The 24905-nt window shown below is 42.6% G+C and overlaps 1 protein-coding gene across 1 annotated transcript in view; it reads left to right on the plus strand.

Annotated features, from left to right (window-relative positions):
* Positions 1-15792: 15792 nt before the first annotated feature.
* SLC1A2 (solute carrier family 1 member 2) overlaps positions 15793-24905 on the plus strand; it is a 198865-nt gene continuing 189752 nt past the window's right edge. Inside the window, exon 1 of the mRNA XM_073604200.1 lies at positions 15793-16352. Within this exon, the coding sequence (XP_073460301.1) occupies positions 16336-16352 (17 nt within the window). The 5' untranslated portion in view covers positions 15793-16335. The remainder of the gene's footprint in view (positions 16353-24905) is intronic.

Genomic DNA, 24905 nt, shown 5'->3' on the forward strand with positions numbered 1-24905 from the left:
GATCTTTGCCCTATCTGGGACGGTAGGTCTAGAAGGTTTGCAGCAGGCCCTGTGCGCGGAGATATGTGGCACAACACATAATGACGTTGTTTGCGTGTGCGGGTCCTCTCTGTGCCCATTTGAGAGTCTATGTTAGAAAAAGCCCTCATCAGTACCCATCAATGCAGCCTCTCCAGTGCCAATCAGCACAGACTCACCAGTGCCAATCAGTGCAGCTTCACCAGTGCCCATGAATGCAGCTTCAACAGTGCCCATGAATGCAACCTGATCAGTGCCCATCAATGCAGCCTGATCAGTGCCCATCAATGCAGCCTCACCAGTGCTTATTAATGCAGCCTCACCATTGCCCCTTAATGCAGCCTCACCAGTGCCCCTTAATGCAGCCTCACCAGTGCCCCTTAATGCAGCCTCACCAGCGCCCCTCAATGCAGCCTCAACAGTCCCCCTCAATCCAGCCTCACCAGTGCCCCTCAATACAGCTTTACCAGTGTGCCCCCCAATGCAGCCTCGCCAGAGTGCCCCTCCATGCAGCTTCACCAGAGTGCCCCCTCCGTGCAGCCTCACCAGAGTGCTCCCTCCATGCAGCCTCACCAGAGTGCCCCCTCACCAGAGTGCCCCATTCATGCAGCCTCACCTAGAGTGCCCCCTCAATGCAGCCTCACCAGAATGCTCCCTCCATGCTTTGGACCAGTGAGACATCTATCAAAGGAGGCGGGACATCGGATGACAGCGATAAGTGGGAGATCCCTGCTCTATATAATCCGGCGGCGCCTGCCCTCCCCCTTACCCTCCGAGGCAGCGCTGGGGCCCATGCGGGCCCGAAAAGGTGATCACCAGCCCTAAAGGGTCCAGCAGGTGGTGCTGGAGGGCCCCCTTTAACGACCGGGCCCTCGGACCATGTCCAAATGGGTCGACTGGTCAGTCCACCCCTGCTAACAATGCAGCCTATCCATTAACCAGAGACCACACTGTTAATGCAGCCTATCCATTTACCAGAAACCACACTGACAATGCAGCCTAACTGTAACCAGAGACCACGCATATCGTTGGGTTAGGGCCCAAACATCATAGACCCATTAGAAAAGGATAAATAGTGAGAAGAGTGCGGTCCAAATCTTCCAGTTAACAGTGTGTGATCCAAGGCTCCCAAATATTGTGGAATTTGGACAATCTCATCCAAAGTGGCCACCAATTTCTTAAAGGTAATTTAACAAAAATGTAAATTGAAGGGCCACACCACTGCTAAAAGGTCCAGATACAACTCTATTCCAATAAAAGTCAGGGGGACAATCCAAAGAGTATCCAATGCATTTCAAGGGTCCAAAATGCCCCCTGAATCAGGGCTTGAGATTGAAGATAATGTGGAGGGGCCAGAAGTGAACTGGGCCTTTAATGTTCTTCCAGTGTGCTTACAAGCACAGGCCTTGACAGCAGCTAGTTTGGCAGTACTGTAATCACACTGGAAGAAATACGATTAAAAGTCCAGTTTACTTCTAGTCCATTTTATATTTATTTCAATATCAAGCCCTGACGAAGTAGGCAGTTTTGGACCCCTGAAACGTGTTGGATACTCTTGCCAGGGCTGGGCTCAGCTCTTCCTTCTCTGAGTTGGCCGCTCAGCTGTCGGCTAATTGCCAGCTCCTATCTCTCCACAGTGACTCACCTGTTGATGATATCCTGCTCGTCAGTCCTGCCTACTTAAGCCGTCCAGCCCAGATGATCTCTGCCTTTGCGTTGGTCAACATCACAGAGACTCGTTCGCCGCAGTGACAGAACGGGGATCTGCCTTTGTAAACAAGGCAAAACTCTGTTCTGACAGGGGACATCACACACATCCTGTCTTTCTGCTATACAGGGAGACGGATCTGTGCGTTTCCCCAGGCAGCCCATCCCCCATACAGTTAGAAAACACAGTGAGGGAACACATTTAACCCCTTGATCGCCCCCGATGTTAACCCCTTCCCTGCCAGTGTCATTAGTACAATAACAGTGCATATTTTTTAGCATTGATTACTGTAATAATGTCACTGGTTTCCAAAAAAGTGTCAAAAATGTCAGTTAGGTGTCCGATCTGTCCTTCGCAATGTCGCAGTCCCGCTAAAAATCACTGATCCCCGCCATTACTAGTAAATAATAAAAAAAAAAATGCCATAAATCTATCCCCTATTTTGTAGACGCAATAACTTTTGCGCAAACCAATAACAATAAATTAATTACCAAAAATATGTAGCAGAATACATATTGACCTAAACTGATGAATAAATGTGTTAATTTTATTTATTTTTTTCAAAATTGTCTCTCTTTTTTTTGTTTAAAACGCAAAAAAAAAAAAAAAAAAAAAAGCAGAGGTGATCAAATACCACCAAAAGAAAGCTCTATTTATGGGGGAAAAAAAAGGACATCAATTTTGTTTGGGTACAGTGTCGCACGACAGCGCAATTGTCAGTTAAAGCAACGCAGTGCCGTATCGCAAAAAATGGCCTGGTCAGGAAGGGGGTAAATCCTTCCGGGGCTGAAGTGGTTAAGCAGCGCAACGATAAAAGTGGTTTTCTCCAGGACCTGGCAATTGTCTGTTTTGCTGCAGTAAAAGCGTACAAAACTCGGATTTGTTATGTTGAAACACAATCATTTCATTTGGATTTCAAATGAGACATTTTTATGATCTCACGTGCCTGTAGCGAAGACTGAGTTGTATCTTTAGAAAGAGATAATAACATTGACCACTAGGTGCCGCTCTCAGCACAGTAATGAACCCCCCCACCACCACCCCCTTACCCTACAATAGCCAGACTTGGCCGTCTGCAAATTTTTATTATAAGCCTCAGCGCTTTAGCAATCTATACATCAGCCTCACTTTATTAAATTGCTTAACAAGATCAGTAGAACCTCTAAAAGCCCATCACGGCTGTTTGATTCTTCTTATTTCTTCCTACACAGTTCTAATCCCTCAGATCAGCCCATTTGGTGAATGGGACCATTTTCTCGCCTTTTAAACAAATCTCTGTAGATTATTGTGAAATGAAAACGCACAGAGATGTAAATGTCACAAGAACAAAATCCCTTCCTGTTGAGCATTAAAGCGTCTTTATTCTCCGATAAAGATCTTTCACGTTAAATTACTTGTCCCGTTTGTCAGACAAGCCGGGAATTCTAATTGGCTGGGCGACTTTATTTGCGTTGCGGATCATTTCTCTCGTTTTAAGGCCTTGTGCACATTGGCATCATGTTTTTTGGTATGTGGTGGTATTTTTTTCTGGCAGTCTCTTTTTCCCCAGAAGAAAATAAGATTGGAATATGTAAAAACATGTGTGCTTACATCGCATAAGCATTTAAACCGACACTGAGCAGATCGCAAAAGCGATTTTCTTGATTTGGTAATCAGATCTAAATGTTTCTACAGTAAGAGGTTCTGACTGGTCCTGTTGCTTTCAGATCCGTTCACCAATGTGCGCTTTATGGGCTCCGTTTTTGAAGCTAGTGTGTATGAGACCGTATCGCATAGCTCCCAACTGTCCCGGATTTTGAGGGACTGTCCCTGATTTCAAGGGACTGTCCCTGATTTGGAGCAATGTCCCTCTGTCCCTCATTCCTCCTCATTTGTCCCTCATTTTGGTCTGATCTATATAGTTGTATAAAAATGCACTTTTTATCTATCAAAAAGTGTTTCCCAGTGCTAAACCTTTCATCTGATTTCTAAATTGCTGCATTTGTAAATAACAAAAGCCAATATAAATGACTAGTAGTGGTAAAAAAAGCACTTCTGGGTTGCACTAATCATTTTTTTTTGTAGAATTCGCCTTTAAGGGGGCGTAGCCAAGGGTGTGTCCTATGCCTGCATACTTTTGCTAGTAGGTGTCCCTCACTCCCATCTCAAAAAGTTGGGAGGTATGCCGTATCGTGAAGGGTTCAGAATATACGGTTTCATGCACATGTCTACGAATATAGCGAACAATATGACTGTCTCTTCTCTGCCAAGAGTGACAGGTGCAGCGTACTGCTGCCTCCAACCTGTACAAATCAATGGCAGACAGCAACTGTGGGCATATACGAGGTATGTCTATTAACCACTTCAATACCAGACACTTTTGCCCCTTCCCGCCCAGGACAATTTTCAGCTTTTAGCGCTGTCGCACTTTGAATGACAATTGCGCGGTCATGCTACACTGTACTCAAACAAAATTTTTATAATTTTGTTCCCACAAATAGAGCTTTCTTTTGTTGGTATTTGATCACCTCTGCGGTTTTTATTTTTTGCTAAACAAACTAAAAAAAAACAAAATTTTTGAAAAAAGAAAAATTTTCTTCGTTTCGGTTATAAAATTTTGTTTTCTCCTTCACTGACGGGCACTGATGAGGTGGCACTGATGAGGTGGCACTGATGAGGCGGCACTGATGAGGTGGCACTGATGAGGCGGCACTGATGGGCACTGATGAGTTGGCACTGATAAGGTGGTACTGATGGGCACTGATGAGGATGCACTGATATGTAAAATTGATGGGCACTGATATGCAGCACTGGTGGGCACCAATAGGTGGCACTGATATGCAGCACTGATGGGCACTGATAGGCGGCACTGATGGGCACTGATGAGGATGCACTGATATATAGAACTGATGGGCACTGATATGTGGCAATGATATGCAGCACTTATGGGCACCAATAGGCGGCACTGATATGCAGCACTGATAGGCAGCACTGATGGGCACTGACTGGGGGCACTAATGGGCACTGACTGGCAGCTGTGATGGGCACTGACAGGCAGCACTAATTGGCAGATAGGCGGTACTGATTGGCACTGACAGGTGGCACTGATGGGCAGCACTGATGTTGAGGTACTGACAGGTTTTACTGCTGGGTACTGAGATGGGCACTGACAGGCACTGTGGTGGGCACTGATTAGCACTGATATGGGCACTGATTGGCACTTTGATGGGCACTGTGAGTTGTGTTTTAATTGGGGAACTGACTGACAGCTGAGCGGGCACATCTGAGGTGTTGTGGTACATCTGAGGGGGCTGTGCTGATAATCAATGTGCTGATTATCAGCACAGACCCCCCCACCTCTGACAGGGAGAGCCGCCGATCGGCTCTCCCTGTCAGCGCGAACCGAGAAATGCCGTTTACCGGCACTTCCTGGTTCTCGCGATGATCAGCTGTGACCAACTGATCACGTGGTAAGAAGCCTCTGACAGAGGCTTCTTATCACGATCGGAGATGCGGGGTGTAAGACTGACACGCCACACTAGCGATCGCCGCGCTGCGCGCCCCCATGGGCGCGCGCGCCGGCATGTTATCCTGCTGGACGTCATATGACGCCCAGTCAGGATAGCACAACCACTTCCCGGACGTCATTCTGCATACGGCGGGCAGGAAGTGGTTAAATAACAAGACTGCGATCCCACCTAGTAAAGAAAGGAGTCAAAACCAGTTATAACTGCATGCGTGGTGACCTTGAACATGTTTGAACCTGGGGATAGAAGGTATTTTGCCTATCATCTAACAAATAAAGCACCACATCCCTTGAAAAGTATTTAGAATTTTGAAAATGTATCTATTTTTAAGGTGCTAAATTAGAACAAGATTATTTATAAAAAGTAGAAATTTATTCAAGCAATAAAAACAAACATACAAAAGGTAGATATTGATATTACAGTACTAATACATGTGCTGACAGATTTCATCTCTACGTGTTTCGCCTTGGTAATTGGCTTCTTCAGGAGTTTTAATTGATATCAGGCACAGTAAGCACTAGAAATAAACAGAATTTTTAGAAACATAGGACAATTAACAGTCACAGCAACATCAGAAATATATAACATAAATTTAACTAATTAGAAAAATATTCATCGATTGGAAAAATGCACAATGCCAAAGCCATAATTGGTCACAATAATTACCTGTATGTTCAAAAGCTATTTGCATATGAATTGAGGCTTCAGAATCACAGGGATATGAACAATTGGATCATCAGGTATAACTATACAGGGGGATGTATCTAGAGTACAGCCACTGGTGATGGTCCGAAAACTAGAGGGTGGAGTGATGAAGACAATTAGACAATGGGGCAACAAACAATACCCAATCAAATTTAAACCCAAAAGGGTTTTAAATATAATAAAAAAAACTTTTACCCTATACCAGGAATCCTTAGCTACATTTCCAGGCTTGAAAATTGATTATATACCTCCAATTCCACAAAGGAATGGCTAAAAACGTAAAAGATGATGAAAGAGATAAGATGAACTTATTTCTGAATTTTCAAAAAGTCAGATTATGACCCCTGAATCATAAAGATAGCAAAAGACCCAGTCATTATTATGTTCCAAAGCCAGAGAAGCAGCAATAGCGTTATTCCACAATGGTAAAGAAAATTACCTTCAGTCAGAAGTTCACCAACAAATCTCTCCCCTTCTCATTCTGGACCACAAATGAGAACCAAAAAAACGGGATGTTTATATACCCCTCTCCACCCTTGAGTTAAATGGCTGCTTTGGCGCCAAAATCTGAGGGTGAGGACGCTCAGTGACTGCCAAATATCACGACCTAGTTCGCAGCGGAAATTACGTCAGTACGGCGAGAACGCCAACCAGAAGTGATGCCCAAAAGATGGCGGCAAATCGGTAATGTGAAAACATTAAACCCGGAAGTGTCAGCAACATATCAGACAACCACTGCCGGAAATGACACAAGGATGTATAGAAACATCCAAACCCAAAGAACGACAATTGGCAAGCCAGATAAAGACGCCTATACCAGGAATAGATAGTATATTATAATGAGATGGAGCCTAAATATAGTAAAGGCAACCAAACTAAGAGGGACAACGGTCAGCTAAAAGGCGTTTGGCGCCACCTAGGGGAATCCAAATGGATTGCACCGAAGATGTTTGAACCTGCATGACAAGCAGCAACACTCTATGACGTTCTGTTGATTGTGAGTCGCCATTTAGCTTGGTTGTGTTTTTTGTAGTGTGCTGAAAAAATGCTAAGTTTAAAAGTTTAATTCGAAGATTTCAGTAAAATTGCACAAAACACCAACAGAATGTTTTCAAATGCTTACTACAGCTTATGGGAATGACGGCCTGTCTCGCGCGTACGTGTGTTTGAGTGCCACAAAAGATTCAGCGAGGGACGTGAGAATAAATTCCCAAAAGTTAAATGGGACACGTTTTGAGTCAGTTGATGCAAATGGCGGATGTGTTGAAACAGCTGACAGAAATGTATTTTCTCCATGCCTTCAACCAGTGGAAAACAAGACTGCAGCAATGTATTAGTGCAAATGGGGAATATATTAAAGGGGACAAGCATTACATTTGTAATACATATAAATAAAGGTGAGTTATTTAATTTGTCTCGTTATTTAGTAGACACACCTTGTATGTGCAAATCTGAGTGGCTACATACATACAGGGCCATATCCATGGACAGTCGGTGTACAGGGAGGCACATAGGGTCCTGTACACATTTAGCTGTTTGGATATGCATTGAGCTGTCACCTGTAATTGATCCATACAGGCTGAGTGGTGACGGCCATACGCTGCACCTAGCACACCCAGCAAAGAAAATATGGCTGTACTGTAAGCTATATGGCCATTTATGGTGAAGATGACTGTAGTGTATAGGAGAGCATTTTCCCATAATGCTCTGAGAGCATGAAACGGATAATCTAAATCAATGTTGGTCAAGTTGCGTCATAAAGGATTTTTCAAATGTGGTCCATGACATCTTCAAAGGGCCTCATGTATGTGCAAAGCTACATCACAAGGCCAGAGACTGGGCATGTTACAGGAGATGGTCAAAGACTGTACATAATACTACAAGATATGGTCACCCTCAGGCATGGTACAAGAGATGGTCAAATATTGTAGACATGATACAAGAGACGGTCAAAGACTGCAGACATGCTATAAGAGAGGTTAAAAACTGCAGACATGCTACAGTGGTCACAGATTGTAGATGGGAATGGGACAAAAGAGGGTCAGAGACTGCTGACATACTACAAGAGATGGTCAGAGACTGAAGACATGATACAAGAGATGGTTAGAGAATGCAGACATGTTACAAGAGATGGTCAGAGACTGCAGACATGATACAAGAAATGGTCAGAGACTGCAGCCATGCTACAAGAGATGGTTAGAGACTGCAGTCATGCTACAAGAGATGGTCATAGACTGCAGACATAATACAGGAGATGGTCAGAGACTGCAGACATGATACAAGAGATGGTCAGAGACTGCAGCCATGGCACAAGAGATGGTCAGAGACTGCAGACATGATACAAGAGATGGTCAGAGACTGCAGACATACTACAAGAGATGGGCAGAGACTGCGGACATGATACAAGAGATGGTCAGAGACTGCAGACAGGACACAAGAGATGGTCAGAGACTGCAGACATGATACAAGAGATGGTCAGAGACTGCAGACATACTACAAGAGATGGGCAGAGACTGCGAACATGATACAATATATGGTCAGGGACTGCAGGCATGATACAAAAGATGGTCAAAGACTGCAGACATGATACAAGAGATGGTCAGAGACTGCAGACAGGATACAAGAGATGGTCAGAGACTGCAGACATGATACAAGAGATGATCTGAGACTGCAGACTTAATACAAGAGATAGTCGGAGACTGCAGCCATGATACAAGAGTTGGTCAGAGGTTGCAGACATATTACAGGAGATGGTCAGAGACTGCAGACATGATACAAGAGAATCACATTCCCCCTGATGATGACACATATGCCCCGTGTCGAAGACGCGTAGGGGAGGGGCCAGGACGGAGTGTTAGGCAGCAGCAGCTGTCTGTACTGGGACGGTCTCCATAACCTCACTGCTACATCCATTACCTCGTTTTATTCAGGTTATATGCCTCTTCTGAGTGGTGCACTGACGCACCCTCAAAATGTGAGTACACCCTTTCTGGGGGGAGAGTTTTTTATCTGACTTTGTTAATAAACACTTTTTAAACGTTATCACACCATATGGTTCCTTTCTCTTTTTGCCTATGATTTGAGCCTATGCTGGAGCCTGTTTTCCTGTGATCCACACTGAGCCCTGGGTGGCTCATAAGCGTTTCCTGACTCTGTCTAGCAACTTAGTCACATTCCCTAAGGTGAGCGCTTTACCTTGGGGGGGGGGTGGGGGGGTCAACTTTTGTTTCACCATCGCATGATATGTGGCACATGAAATCGCAGCACGTTTGAAAACATCATCACTGAAGCACAGTTGTCATCACTTTCATTAAGGAATTTTGTGTTTAATATATGTCTATTTATGATGGACGATTAAGTATACACATTGTGTGACACTTTGCACTTTTTGGCTGGCACGTGTCATTTTTCAGCTTTTGTTTGCACATATGAATCATTTATGAATTAACGTTATCTATTTTATTATTTATTTGTTTATTGCCCTTTTAGCACCTGGTTTGCACTGATTCATTTTGGAGCATTTTTGTTGATATTACCATTTCACATGCTCACTGCACTCTTTATTTGTGCACATTAAGTTTGTTTATCTTGGGGGATATAGCACATATTGGGGTTAAATTATTTTATACTCTGTTGTATATGCACTGTATCTCTGTGTGCCAGGATTAGGGCACAGTTAGCACGCTCTAGCGCATCATATTTATTTATTTATTTAATATTTCACACGCATTACAAGGCGTGATTCATGTATGCAGCTGTGTAGTGCTTACTTTTAGCACTAGGTTCATTTTGGCTCGTAGGAATTTTTTCTTTGTTCTTATGATACAAGAGATGGTCAGAGACTGCAGACTTGTTACAAGAGATGGTCAGAGACTGCAGACATGATACAAGAGATGGTCAGAGACTGCAGACATGATACAAGAGATGGACAGAGACTGCAGACATGATACAAGAGATGGTCAGAGACTGCAGACTTCATACAAGAGATGGTCAGAGACTGCAGACATGATACAAGAGATGGTCAGAGACTTCCGACATGTTACAAGAGATGGTCAGAGACTGCAGACATGATACAAGAGATAGTCAGAGACTGCAGACATGATACAAGATATGGTCAGAGACTGCAGACATGATACAAGAGATGGTCAGAGACTGCAGACATTATACAAGAGATGGTCAGAGAATATGGACACGATACAAGAGAAGGTCATAGACTGCTGATATGATACAAGAGATGCTCAAAGACTTTTGACATGATATAAGAGATGGTAAAAGAATAGAGTTCTGCTAAAGAAGATGATCAAAGATTGCAGGCATGCTACAATGATGGTCAAAGCATGCAGGCATGCTGCATGAAAATGGCGAAAGACTGCAAGCATGCTACATTTATGGTTGGAAAATAGGAATACAGGCTACAGTAACAAGGGACACATTACTAAGAAAACTGCTAGAGATCACTGTCATTACAATCCTTTTACAGACAAATACAAAATAAGAGAAAAATAAGGATTTTTACACTTACCGTAAAAACTGTTTCTTGGAATTCATTAAGGGACACAGGATCAGCAGTAAATCATAGACAATTCTGCAGGATAACCAATTGTCTATGATTTATTACTGAACTTGACTCCCATAAGAAGCGATAAAGAAAAAACTCGCAAAGAAATGTAGGAAAGTTTAAAGAAAGAAACCAAATCATTTAGCTAGTAGAAATCATTTTAATGAATATTTCCCTCCACTGTCCCTAAGTAAGCAGCGAGGCATTGAAAATACAGACTACTGGCTGCTAGGGCTATAGGATGAGCACCAGGGGTCTAAATGCTTGCTGTGTTTGCATTTGTAGCCAGGTATTGTCTGATATGTAGACAAACAAAAAAAGTACCGCTCTACTCATATAGTTACATAGTAGGTGAGGTTGACAAAACACAAGTCCATCAAGTCCAACCTATGTGTGTGATTATATGTCAGTATTACATTGTATATCCCTGTATGTTGTCCTCATTCAGGTGCTTATCTAATAGTCGTTTTAAACTATTGATGCTCCCCACTGAGACCACCGCCTGTGTAAGGGAATTCCACATCCTTGCCGCTTACAGTAAAGAACCCTCTACGTAGTTTAAGGTTAAACCTCTTTTCTTCTAATTTTAATGAGTGGCCACGTGTCCTTTTAAACTCCTGCGAAAAAGTTTTATCCCTATTGTGGGGTCACCAGTACGGTATTTGAAAATTGAAATCATATCCCCTCTCAAGCATCTCTTCTCCAGAGAGGATAAGTTCAGTGCTCGCAACCTTTCCTCATAACTAATATCCTCCAGACCCTTTATTAGCTTTGTTGCCCTTCTTTGTACTCGCTCCATTTCCAGTACATCCTTCCTGAGGACTGGTGCCCAGAACTGGACCGCATACTCCAGGTGAGGCCGGACCAGAGTCTTGTAGAGCGGGAGAATTATCCTTTTATCTCTGGATTTGATCCCCTTTTTAATGCATGCCAATATTCTGTTTGCTTTGTTAGCAGCAGCTTGGCATTGCATGCCATTGCTGAGCCCATTATCTACTAGGACCCCCAGGTCCTTTTCCATCCTAGATTCCCCCAGAGGTTCTCCCCCCAGTGTATAGATTGCATTCATATTTTTGCCACCCAAATGCATTATTTTACATTTTTCTACATTAAACCTCATTTGCCATGGAGTTGCCCACCCCATTAATGTGTTCACATCTTCTTGCAAGGTTTCCACATCCTGCAGAGAAGTTATTGCCCTGCTTAGCTTAGTATCATCAGCAAATACAGAGATTGAACTGTTTATCCCATCCCCCAGGTTGTTTATGAATACATTAAATAGGATTGGTCCCAACACAGAACCCTGGGGGACCCCACTACCCACACCTGACCATTCTGAGTACTCCCCATTTATCACCACCCTCTGAACTCACCCTTGTAGCCAGTTTTCAATCTATGTACTCACCCTATGGTCCATGCCAACGCACCTTACTTTGTACAGTAAACGTTTATGGGGAACTGTGTCAAATGCTTTTGCAAAATCCAGATAAACCACGTCTACGGGCCTTCCTTTATCTAGATGGCAACTCACCTCCTCATAGAAGGTTAATAGATTGGCTGATATCAGTGATAGGAGCAAAACCAATGTGACATGTAATGAACTGATGCAGATCATATATAAAAAAAAAAAGCTTGTCAGGCTACAATCTGCTACAGCAAAATCCCAACCGATCGCTCACAGGAGGCAGACTCACTGTGACCAAAACTAAACCAGGTAATGGAAGATGGCTTCAGCTCTGCTCACCATTCGCAGGAGAAGTCCCGCAGACCCATTTCACCCTCTAGTGGGCCTGGCGCCTCAACAATTATGTCCACTACGGGGTGAAATGCATCTGGGGGACCTCTCCTGCGAGTGGTGAGCAGAGCTGAAGCCATCTTCCATTACCTGGTTTAGTTTTGGTCGCAGTGAGTTGGAGTTCTGTGTGCGATTGGTTGCCATTTTGCTGTAGCAGTTATTGTCACAAAACCTATGCTTTAAGAAATATAAGAGCTGCCATTACTGACCCACCTTTGAAAATGCTGTTCATCTGGCTGTGTTTGGCTCCAGTACTTTCTGAGTCACTGACCTGAGACAGGCTCACAGGTTAGAAAGTCAGAAGGAAACCAGAACTTTGTCCCATGTATTGTCCCAGGTCGGAAAGTACTGAAGCCAATGGATCAGCATTTTCAGTGATGAAAGACACTGCATTAGTGATTGCTCAGTGTTTTACTTAATAGGTAAGATCCATAGTTGTCCCCAGTTATCAAGAGGCTTGTTGGAAAAATCATCTTAGACAGTCAGTGCTGCCTTCCAGCAACCAGTCAGCTGCTCCCTTTCCATCTTCCAGTGCAGAATTGCTGAATGAATGGACAATTCTGGTTGGTTCCTATTGGGGCACAAAGTCTGATACAGATGTCAAGTGTTTTGGTCCAACAATAGAATGGAGCTGGCTACTCAATGTCATCCATAAAAGTAAATCTTTAGTGGCTACATAATGGAGCACAGCAAAGAAGACTCAAATACGTTTCAGCTAGAGAGCCTTGCTCATAGCATGTGTTTTCATAAATGGGGTTAAATGCAACTCACTTGTAAAAGGACAAACAAAAAAAATAATCTATTGTTTATATAAATGAAACAGATATTAAAGAGATTTTCTTGAGCTGTTGAAAAGTGGTTTCTAGGTGTGATATCACCATTGTTCTGGTCCTATAAATATGTTTGTGATGTCTTTGTTCAGAGCCTATCCATCACATTTTTTATTTTTGAAAATTTCCTAATTACACCAAAGATGTTTGCATAGGCAATGATTCCCATAAGTTGCCTTTGTTGACCCTGAAAGGCCTACAGTTAATAGGCCATACACTTTGTTTTTGCAGCAGATCCTTTATAATTTATAATTTAAAGCATGACTCTGATTCAGTTAAATAATCCACCAATTATCCACCACAATCTTCCAGTTTCAATCGCTTGCCATTTTCCAGTAAACATATACCAGTGGGAATCAAACAACCAAAAGGTTGGGAGAAATGCTTCTTCTATACAGTATATTTCAGTCACAATTCAATCATTTTGGTTTCTTGAAACTGGGAAATGAAACCATGATCTGCAGATTGCTGGGGTGTGCGCAATTCCATGCAATCAAGTTTTTCCCATTGCTGACACTGACACCTAACACTGAGCAGGGGATCAAGAGTCTGCTGCCATTGCATGAACACAGAGTATGGGATTGAGGGTCTTCTGCCTGAACTCTGAATAAGGGGCTGAGAGTCTTATGTCTTTGCATACACACAAAGTAGGGTAATAGAAGGTCTTCTGCCATTGCTCGAACATGGAGTAGAAGATTCAGGGCCTTATTGCTCAAACATGGAGTAGGAGATTGAGGGCCTTCTGCCACTGCTTGAACACTGAGTAGGGGACTAAGATTCTTTTGTCATTGCATGATCACTCAGCAGGGGATCAAGGGTCTTCTGCCATTGCTTGATTACTAAGCAGGAACTGAGGGTCTTCTGCCATTGCATAAACAATGAGTAAGGTGATTGAGGGTCTTCTGCCATTATGTGAACACTGAGTAGGGTAGAGTTGCCACCTCATCCCTTTAAACCCGAACACCTTTGAATTACACAGGTTCTGAGGCTAATTACATGCAGATAAGGCACCAAGTGAGTTTAATTACCACCTTAATCAGCCACAGAACCTGTGTAATTAATATGTGTTCGGTTTTAAAGAGATGAGGTGGCAACCATAGAGTAGGGTGCTTGAGGGTCTTATGCCTTAGCTGGAACACTGAGCAGGGAATTGAAGATCTTTTACTTCCTTCCTTCTCTATCCACTAACACAGTGGTTCTCTACCCTGTCCTCAAGTACCCCCAACAGGCCATGTTTGCAGGTGTTCCTTTATCTTGGGCAGGTGCTTTAAATCAGAGTCAACGGCCTGGTATTTTGGACAGCTATTTTATCTAAGAGAAATTCCCAAAACATGGCCTGTTGGGGGTACTTGAGGACAGGGTTGAGAACCACTGCACTAACAGACAACAAAACAGCTGTGTGAGCAAACGCATGTATTTGTGACCTCCAGCACATGCTGGGAGCATCTAAGTATAGAAAGATCATGCCTACACCTCTCAGTCTCTGTTGCCTCTTGCATTACCAATGGCTACAAACTCAATTACTTTCTCATCACCTTTCCTTGTCATATGTTTTTTTTTTTTTCTTTATTTCCTCTATTTATGGTATTTCTCATAGAATTCAAACATTACAATTTATTTCAGCTATACAAAATCCAAAAAGTAAAATTTCTGTTGAGATTAAGAAACAGGTCCTAAGATATAAGAGCCTCAGTTCTTCTGGTACCCAAAACTCAGCATTGTGATAAAACCTCAAAACCACTAAGTCAATTAGTCCAAACCCCTATGATGTGGCCTAGGCTAAGTTTTGATGTGAAGCGCACAAATGGCAAAGCTTAACTTAATTTTGGTTAATGTTCAGTATATCCCCCATCTGACCATACTTTATTTCTTTTCAAATGGTTTATATTCTTTTTCAGTTATAAGCGATTCTCTCTATAAATCCAAGACAGCTTGGCCTATGAAACATTTTAAATTAAAGAGAACACATGAAAAAAATGTAACCTTATTCTGGTTTATGAACAACCCCCATCTGACCATATTTATGCAAATATTAATCGAATAATTATCACTTTATTTTTCTTCAAATGGCTTAAAATATTCTGCAGTTATCATCGATTCTGTGTTTAAATCCCCACAAATTTGGCATACATAATCTATGATTTAAAGAAAACAAATGGCAAAATGTAACATTAATCTGGTTAACATATATCTCTCATCTGACCGTATTTATTCAAATATCAATTGTACACTAGTCACTTCTTTCTTTTTCAATGTATAATTGTGTACACTTTTTATTTGAGTTTCTATATAAAAGTTACAATATCATAAAATTTTGGTAAGATACATTTAAATTTAAAAAGAAAAACGGCAAATGTTAAATCTCCTTCTGGTTTACGTCCACCCCTCCCCCCCCTTTTCCAAACACAAGGCTGTATTTATTAAAATATCAATCATACATTTGTCACTTTTTGTGCAATGGTCTATAATTTTTTGGGGGGTTTTCATCAATGTTTTGTATAAAACACTGGTCTATGGGTATTTTCTATCTGATGCTATTTCCATTTTATTTTTATTTATTTTTTCCCTAGACAAGAACCATCATTTTCTCATCATCAAAGATAGCACATCAATGGTAGCGTACGATTTGCATTCATTGCTATACGATTCCAAGTCTAATGTAAGGACGGCTTCACTGGCAGAGAATACCCAGCTCACCACGAGCCCTCTACAGCTATGTGTAAAGGAAGGCTGAGGATTTAAAAGAGTAACAACAGCGAGTGATGTCAGCTCTGCCTAAAATAGAGAGGGATAGACTGCAAATCCACAGCTAGGGGACTTAAAGCTTTCAATCCCTCTGTAGCCAGCAGCAGGTCAACACATACAGCTCCTGAAAGAGGAGAAAGCAAAAGATCAAAGCTAGCCCACGAGTCCACCTCCCCCCCCCCCCACCTTTTGTTTTGCCCCCCCTGGCATCAGCCAGCAAGAGCTCACTACTTCACCAGGGGTGGCAGTGCAAGCCCTTGAGTCATTTCAGGTCTGGATGCTGGAGAGGCATTGAACTGCAGACAGGTGCTCAGCTCTGCCGGCTCCTTGTCCCCTTGCTTGGGTTTTTGGTTGGAACTCTGAGGATTATTCCAAGCATCTTATGTCACCATTGACGGACTTCCCGAAGATTTTTTAAAGTGACCCAATCCCACGGGCTTGCTGGAGAAAATTGAAGAATCTGCGGCGCCATGACGACCAATGAAAGGTGAGTTTCCATCGACTAGGGTCTGTATCATGGTACCTTATTTTTTTTTTTTTTCCTTCCATCAATCAATGGGTGTTTTTAATTCTCTTTTTCTGATGGCCCTGATTTGCGTTGGTCAAGGGACTTTAATGGCTTTATTGTTGGGGATAGGGATGCGGAGATCAGAGATGGCAGGGGGCACTCGTAGCAAATTAAGGGGCTTTTGTTGTCAACAGCTGTTCACATTCATTATGTATCAGGCGAACAAAAGACCCTGAGCTTGTAACTGGGGGGTTTGTGTATGGTTGCCTCTAGCCGGAGCTCCATTGACACTATGGGGGTCTACTGATAGGCTGACTTATTGTTGTTTTTTTTCATCAAGTCGTCAATACACTTTTTCTTGGACTGCTTGCAAGGATTCGTTCATTGTTCCAAATCAGGAGGAAAAAAAAAAAAAGAAAGAAATCAGTGCCGTTCGGCTGAGACAGCAACTTGCACTCAGCTGCTTATTTAAATATAAGAATACACAGAAGAAGCAGTCATTCGGTCATAAGGCTGAATGACTTTCCTTTTTTTGAAAGAAACCCACTTACAATCAGACACTTTTGCATAATAATGAGGTATCTGTTTTTAACATTGGATGAGCATCTGTGATTTGAAGAAGTGGCTTGGAGAAGCCACCAAACGTCTTCAGCATTACAGAACAAGTCCAGTTGAATGTGTCCAACTACTACTAGAAATCTGTGTTCCAACTAATTGTTCAAGACACCCCAAAATGTCAACTTGTCCAACGAACTATACGATCATTGTGTTCCGATTTCCTCTTGGAACGCTTATGTGGTCGAATGGTCCTCTAGGACAGTTGGTATCGTTTATATCTTATAAAATACAAGGGATCGTGCATTGGGGCTTGGATTGCTGATGGGTCTTTGTGATGGGGTTCTGATTTCCTCTTTGAACGCTTAGGTGGTCAAATGGTCCTCTAGGACAGTTGGTATAGTTTATATCTTAAAAAAAAAGGGATCGTGCATTGGGGCTTGGATTGCTGGTGGGTCTTTGTGATGCTCTTGTAACAATTACCATGTAGCTATGATGCCATTACGTTTTTGTTGACTGGTTTTAATTTGGTATTTGTATGGGTGTCGTGAAAGTGCCGTTCCATGCACAGAATTTCCAGAATGCTGAGAATAGATCTGCAATTGATGCTATAATTAGGATCAGTCAGTCCATGCATGCTCTGGCTGGTCACAATGGGGGTTATTTACTAAAACTGGAGAGTGCAAAATCTGGTGCAAATTTGCATAGGAACCAATCAGTTTCCAGTTTTTTTTTCCAAAGCTTAATTAATAAGCTGAAGTTAGAAGCTGATTGGCTACAATGCACAGCTGCACCAGATTCTGAGTGCTCCATTCTTAGTAAATCTCCCCCAATACTGACAAAAAATCACACCGTGATACTTTGTTCCCATGCACTAAGCTGGAGGGCTTATTCAATGTGGCAGTGCAAAGGGCAGTTAGGATGTGCAGCGCAATAACCAGTGCTAACCAATCAGAATTTATCCTTTCATTGTATTGCCTGAAATCAGGTCCTTAGAACCATCACTGCTCTTTGCCTTGTTGGCTTAAATATTCACTAACGTTGCCATAATTCAACGATCTTTTTAAACAGAGAGTTCCCATTTGCCGAACCACTGGCTGCAGAAATTTTGCAGCATGGAATAAAAAAAAAAAAAAAAAAAAGATTAACTGACAAACATCCAGAACAGAAATCACAAAATAAAACTGAGGCTGGAACAGGCAATCGATACAATCATGGGCAGATCCTGCGGTTGCCATGGCGATTTGCGGTCTCTTGACAGCTTATGAATAAATTCAAAGATCTTATTAATAACTGAAATTCTCACCACATCAATAATTGACGTTTAACACAATTTTCATCTTCGGGGTCAGGCTCGTCTGCGGTTTCCCTAATTGTAAAATAATGTCTTCATTTGATGTTGGCAGCCGTTGGCTCATTGAGTATTCTCCGCTTGTGGCAGCTCGGCGAAGTCTCCAGAGAGCGTCTCGAAAGATCGTTCCTAGATTAATACTTTCTACCATTGCAATCTCAGTGATTGAATTACTTTTTACCAACAGATAGAGCGCGTCCCTTGGGTCTTCGAGGTAGCAAAGGGCCACAGTTGATGAGCCTTTTAAACACTGCTTCACTAGAGGGGAGTGGGGGGGGGGGGGGTAGGACGGGCGTCTGGTCCCATATTATTTGTCAGCTCATTTTAAATGCCCCGGAGTCATTTTGCAGTTTGCAAGGGGCTGAGAGATATAAGGGGACCCTCTGTTATATGAATGAAGGAAGGCTATATTTTGAACTAAGTACATAAGTCTTCCATTATCCTCATCTTGCTCCTGTACATGTTAAAAAAGGGGGGCTCATGTGCTTTACAATCTGGGAACTGCTATTGCTGACTTGTTATTAAAAGTGCAGGTTGCAGGGCTGTTACCTGTTGCTGGCTTCATTGCCTAGAAGGCAACACACCTGCAGTGTAGCGCACATGGCAGCACGGTGTAGTGCAGTGCGTTACAAGGAGTAACATGGTAGTGCATGTGTTACAAGGAGTAACATGGTAGTGCATGCGTTGCAAGGAGTAACATGGTAGTGCATGCGTTACAAGGAGTAACATGGTAGTGCATGCGTTGCAAGGAGTAACATGGTAGTGCATGCGTTACAAGGAGTAACATGGTAGTGCATTGCTTTACAAGGGGTAACATGGTAGTGCATGCGTTGCAAGGAGTAACATGGTAGTGCATGCGTTACAAGGAGTAACATGGTAGTGCATTGCGTTACAAGGGGTAGCATGGTAGTGCAATGCGTTACAAATGGTAATATTGTAGTGTATTGCGTTACAAGTGGTAACATGGTAGTGCATTGTTTTACAAGGTGTAACATGGTAGTGCAGTGCGTTACAAGGGGTAGCATGGTAGTGCAATGCGTTACAAGTGGTAACATTGTAGTGTATTGCGTTACAAGAGTTATCATGGTAGTGCATTGTGTTACAAGGAGTAACAAGGTAGTGCATTGCATTACAAAGGTTAGCATGGTAGTGCATTGCGTTACAAGGGGTAACGTGGTAGTGCATTGCGTTACAAGGGGTAACATGGTAGTGCATTGCGTTACAAGAGATAACATGGTAGTACATTGTGTTACAAGGAGTAACTTGGTAGTGCATTGCATTACAAGGGGTAGCATGGTAGTGCGTTACATTACAAGGGGTAATGTGGTAGTGCATTGCGTTACAAGGAGTAACATGGTAGTGCACTGCGTTACAAGAGATAACATAGTAGTACATTGTGTTACAAGGAGTAACATGGTAGTGCATTGCATTACAAGGGGTAGCATGGTAGTGCATTACATTACAAGGGGTAATGTGGTAGTGCATTGCGTTACAAGAAGTAACATGGTAGTGCACTGCGTTACAAGGGGTAACATGTTAGTGCATTGCATTACAAGGGGTAACACAATAATAAAATGTGTAAGCGCTTAACAAAGAAAAGCTGGTCCCAACAGACAAGACAGGCCACTTCCCGGGAATCGAAGTGCATAATGACGTCACAAGCGTTGGCTCCTCCCTACGCGTTTTCCTCACATTTGGTGTAATCAGGGGCAAGGACAGTTGTACTTGTAGTTGTATCTGCACTAATCAGATTCACCTACAGCCACACCGGACTCAGCATTTCCATTTACCCATTATCCAGGATATTATATGTGTGGTTTGTGTTGAAAGAATGAAGGGGCTCTTTCACTTGGGACAATGATATTTCTGAACAATATCACTCAAGAATATATGAAGATAAAGTCCACCTTTATCAGAGGCCAGTGCTAGATGGTTTGAGGTGGGGTGACGGTTGCTATGTGTTTGTTAAGTGCCTGTATCTCATTGTTCTATTGTTTGTGTCTGCCTTGGGAGCAACGTATTATGGGATGTATATGTGTATGTGGATTAGCTGTGAGAGGGGAGGGGGGAATTTCTGCAGCAGCCCCTCCCAAAGACGGTCTACTATTGGAAAGTTGGATACACCTATGTCATGCTACTGGAGAAGGTAAAGTTTACCCCGCCCTGTGTCATTATGCAAAGAAGGGGAATTGTCTCCTGAGTGTATATCTCTGTACCTGTGTTCAAATAAAGAGTTCTTATTCTGGTTTACTCCAAAACTGGTACTGCCTGGTTCTTGGGGTAACTTAGCCAGATCCACTGGTCTCGTGTTCCAGAGCTTGGGTAGCAGCTTCTTGGCAGAGATCCCCAACAGGGTGTGGGGAGTCCGTCACATTTGGTAGGCAGCGGTGGGATGCTTTGTTGGCCCAAAGTGACTCCCGTCACATCCTTCACTACAGCATGTTGCTAGGGGACAGGCCTTTCTACTCCAAAACTTTGCACACCTTCAGTTTTGATGTGCCTGGAATGTATTTAGTTGACTCCAATTGAAAGTTTAGCTGTGCGTTAATACAGGACCAAATTAAATCTCTGCCTAGACTTTAGCTTTAAATATAAATTCTGATGACTTTATACACTGGTACATTGCAGTGATGCACTTGCTACTGCAATGCACAGTAGCATGCATTATGCGTGTTTAGTGTGTTGTGATGCCATTCATTCTAAATAGTAGCCCAATGAATTTTGCCAATGGACATGCGTTGCAGGGCATCATGTACTTGGGGGTGAGCGACCAAAATGCTACTTTTGGGTGCATTTTGGTGCATTAGACAGCCCATTCAAATAAATGGACAACCTTAACGCAACACACTTTAACTTGCAACATTATTTGACTTACACAGCCAGTGATTGTTATTATACAGGCTTTATATTGGGCCAACAGTTTACACATCGCTTTACAATATAAAAAGGGAGACAGTACAGTTACAATTACAATAAAATACAAGAGGGCTTACAGAGCCAATGATATGTCTTATAGTCAAGAGGTCCTATATGGAGGATAGCTATTATTCACAATGGTAAAAAAAAAAAAAAAAAAAAAACTTTTAAAGCCAGTCAATACATTGTGGATTGGTTCATTCCCAGAATAGCCCGGAGTGTTACAAAGTCATACTCTTCTTAAATCCTATTGATCGGGAAAATCATGCAAGTATAAAATCGCTGTCATATTTTTTTTTGCCCACTGCAGGCACTATAGGCTCAACTCACAAAGCTACACACCAAAATAAGAATCTTTTCCCCAAAAAATTTAAGTGAGAGTTATTTTTAGCCGATGAGATTTGAATTTTTCAGTCACATGGCTGTAAGTAAATGTCCTCATTTTTGTATAAAGCTTTGCAAATTGAGCCTGATGTCACTACATCCTGGAAAAAAATGATGCTCCTTTTTTTGGTCCAAGGCTGGCTTGTACATTTCTTGTACAATGTTCCTTTAGATTTACAAAAACCATACAATATGAGGTCAAACCTAAACAAAACTTTCAATTTGTATCCAATCAGGCCATTGCTCTACATAGTTGAAGGTAAATCTAAAGGAAATTGTACAGAAATTGTACAAGAAAATTGTATAATGTATGACCAGCTTAAGGCTTTAACTAACAATAACTGGTATGTATAACGGCCAACTCAGCAAAGCAAAGAACAGTGTGCAAAAGTGCAACTTGCCACAACATTTAACGATCATCATTCACTTGTCAGAGGTCAACAGTCTGTTTGTATGTCTCACAACTAAGGCCAACATCACTCCTTGCTCAGCTAGACTGAACATTATATGAGCTTTCAAATGCTTGACTAAGGTATACCAGAGGTAGTGCCAAATGTACTCCTGTAGACCGCTATAGCCCTCTGAACCCCACATCCAACTTATAACTAAAAAGATACGACCAACACACTTTTTGGAGTAAAATTGGCCACGGCGGCCATTTATTAACCACAACAACATATAAGCAAAATAAAGAACGATAATGACAATGATCCCCCTGGTTTACCGATCCTTGGAGGCACTACCGAACCAACACAAAATTGTATCAGCGGAACCACTTAAGGGTCCTCAGCCGTAGAACACCGGCTCGTGGACAATACCAAATTTCCAGCTGACACCTCCATTTCCACAAATTCCCGTTAAACCACCGTTAACTGGGATTAACCAAAGGACGCCATACCATAGACAGGTCCTTACACTGATATTACACAGAAAATTTTGGATGCCTCCAACCACCCCAACCGCCATACCACTTCAACCCCAACCCAACAAGTCCAACATCCACAAGGGCAGGAGGATGGGAAGTTTCTTCTTCGTCCGTTTCTTTTAAGTGCCCCACCGAATTAATGATCATTATATGTAAAAAAACATAATTTTTTTTTTTAATTCAAGCAGTGTAAGGCAGGCCATATACGGTGCAATTTTCTTTCCTGCAACTACAGAAAACACTGACTATGATGATAGGGGCCTCCCTCCTGCAGAGTTGTTGTGTTCTGCCAGCAGGGGTGGCAGTGTCTCTGACAATAATCACATGTAAAATCCGGCATGCTGGTTCTACCCAAGTCTTACAACAACAACATGGGTACAATCATACGTGGCTTGAATCTTGGCTGGTCCCTGCTGATCCAGCCAAGATTTGAATCAACTATGTATGGCCGGGCTTAAGTTCTTGAATGTGACCTGGTATTGGCCTTTTCCAGTCCCTGCTGTACAGCAGGGCTGGAGTGCAAGAAGAAGAGGCATAAAGAGCCAATCAGTTCATATGCTAACAAGAGCATGTTGACAGAAGGAGAAAGTAGAAAGATGAGAACATCACCATGCATCTGGCTCAGAGGATGTGAGTTGAATGATGCTGGCCATTACACTAAGGTTTAAAATAAGTACAGAGGGGAAAATCTCTGAACTGAAGGTGAATACCGCAGCAGGACTATTCATTTTTTTAGATGGAACATCCTTCATTTGCTGCAGATCAGCAGTTTGTGTTGACCAAGCTATGGTGACTATGGTGACCACTTAGCCCTTGTGGGGGCTTAGTGGTCTGCACAATTGCTTTGTAGCTCTGGGTTGGATCCCGCTTGGGATGTGCACTATTTGCATGGAGTTTGCATGTTTTGTAGATGTTGACCCACATCCCTTTTAATATAGTAAAGTATAGTATTAATATAGTAAATCCGTGCTGATAGATTTTGAATGCTGCCCTTGCTGACCTCTCCTTTTGAAAATGCTACTTCTCTGAATTGATGGTGGTTTTAAGGCACTAACTTGGAGCAATCTTGCATATCAGAAATGTAGATTTCATTCTGATTCTGTAATCCACATACTTGTTGCTGGTCAGTGACCCAAAATATTTATCAAGAGACAACCAAGCAATTGGTATTGTCATGTTGACAGCAATGGTCGAAGTTGGTACCAGACACTGAACAGAGGGTGGGCATTGTTTCTGTGATGAGTGGGTACCCCTATTAAGAAATAAATTATAGGAAATTCTACATGAATAATGGGTGGGGTAGCACATCATCAGCCCTTCTATTGCTTGCCCATGAAGGCAACTCTCTCCGTACATGTCTGCTTTAACCCAACCTTTAGACCTACTCTCACACTTAGCCCTCCTCTGACCCAAGCCCTAAAGCTTGAAGTCTTATGGCAGGGTGATGGGGTGGTCTTCATGTCCTCCTTGTTTGTCTCCCTCGTTGGGAACCAAACAAGGGTTACATAAGAGGCCTGCCCGGGATGTGATCTTCTGGGCTATGCTAGGCACTTTGGTTAGGGTCACTTCCTTACACATGGGGTACCTTTACTTGAGCCACGCTCATGACCCAGACAGATGACTAAACATGTGCATTTAGGAGGGACATACAGAGCCAATGCCCTCTCCACCTGTATAGTGTATCACCGCTACCTCACTCCCTGTAATGGTATGGGGCCCCACTATGAACCTAGCGCGGACTCCATGCATGCACTTAAATGAACTCTTCCTCTTCCATAGTTGTGTACTATGGGAGATGGAACGCTACCAAAAGAGTGCCAACAACATCTCCCTCTCTGCAAGAGGCTATCTCTTGTAGACCATTAAGACAGGCTGCTAGAGAAAGTTTTGTTACCCTTGGTAACCATTTGGAACTTCCCACTTCATTAAATCCTTGTACCTCTGTCTTCATACCCCAGTGTGTCTAGTGACCTAACCTGTAGACTATGTGTACTGGTTACTTACATTACACCCCTTTAGTAACTTCAGATCAGGAAAAGGCAAAGTTTCAAACATTAAAATTTTTACATGGAGAATAAATTAACATAATGACAGAGAAAAACGACCATCGAAGATAAAGTGCTAACATTTCCTAACCTCCGTAGTCCCTTACTTCAGACCTTTGGCTGCCCCATTATACCTGTTCAAGTGAAAGTCCAATACTGGTTGAGTCCCTGTCTGGAATATAGCTCTGCCTTCAGTATGATACTGGCCATTCATACTCTGGTAAAGGCATTGAGCTCGGCTGGCAAAGTGGACCAGGCCTAACCCAAGCTTCTTCTCTTTCCCCTTGCTTCACTCAGCACCATGTCTCTCTCTGGGTACGGGCCTCCGCCTACTTCATATCACACAGGACTTAGCA

Source organism: Aquarana catesbeiana, linkage group LG11 (genome assembly GCF_042186555.1).
Source record: "Aquarana catesbeiana isolate 2022-GZ linkage group LG11, ASM4218655v1, whole genome shotgun sequence".
In the NCBI taxonomy this organism is placed as follows: Eukaryota; Metazoa; Chordata; class Amphibia; order Anura; family Ranidae; genus Aquarana; species Aquarana catesbeiana.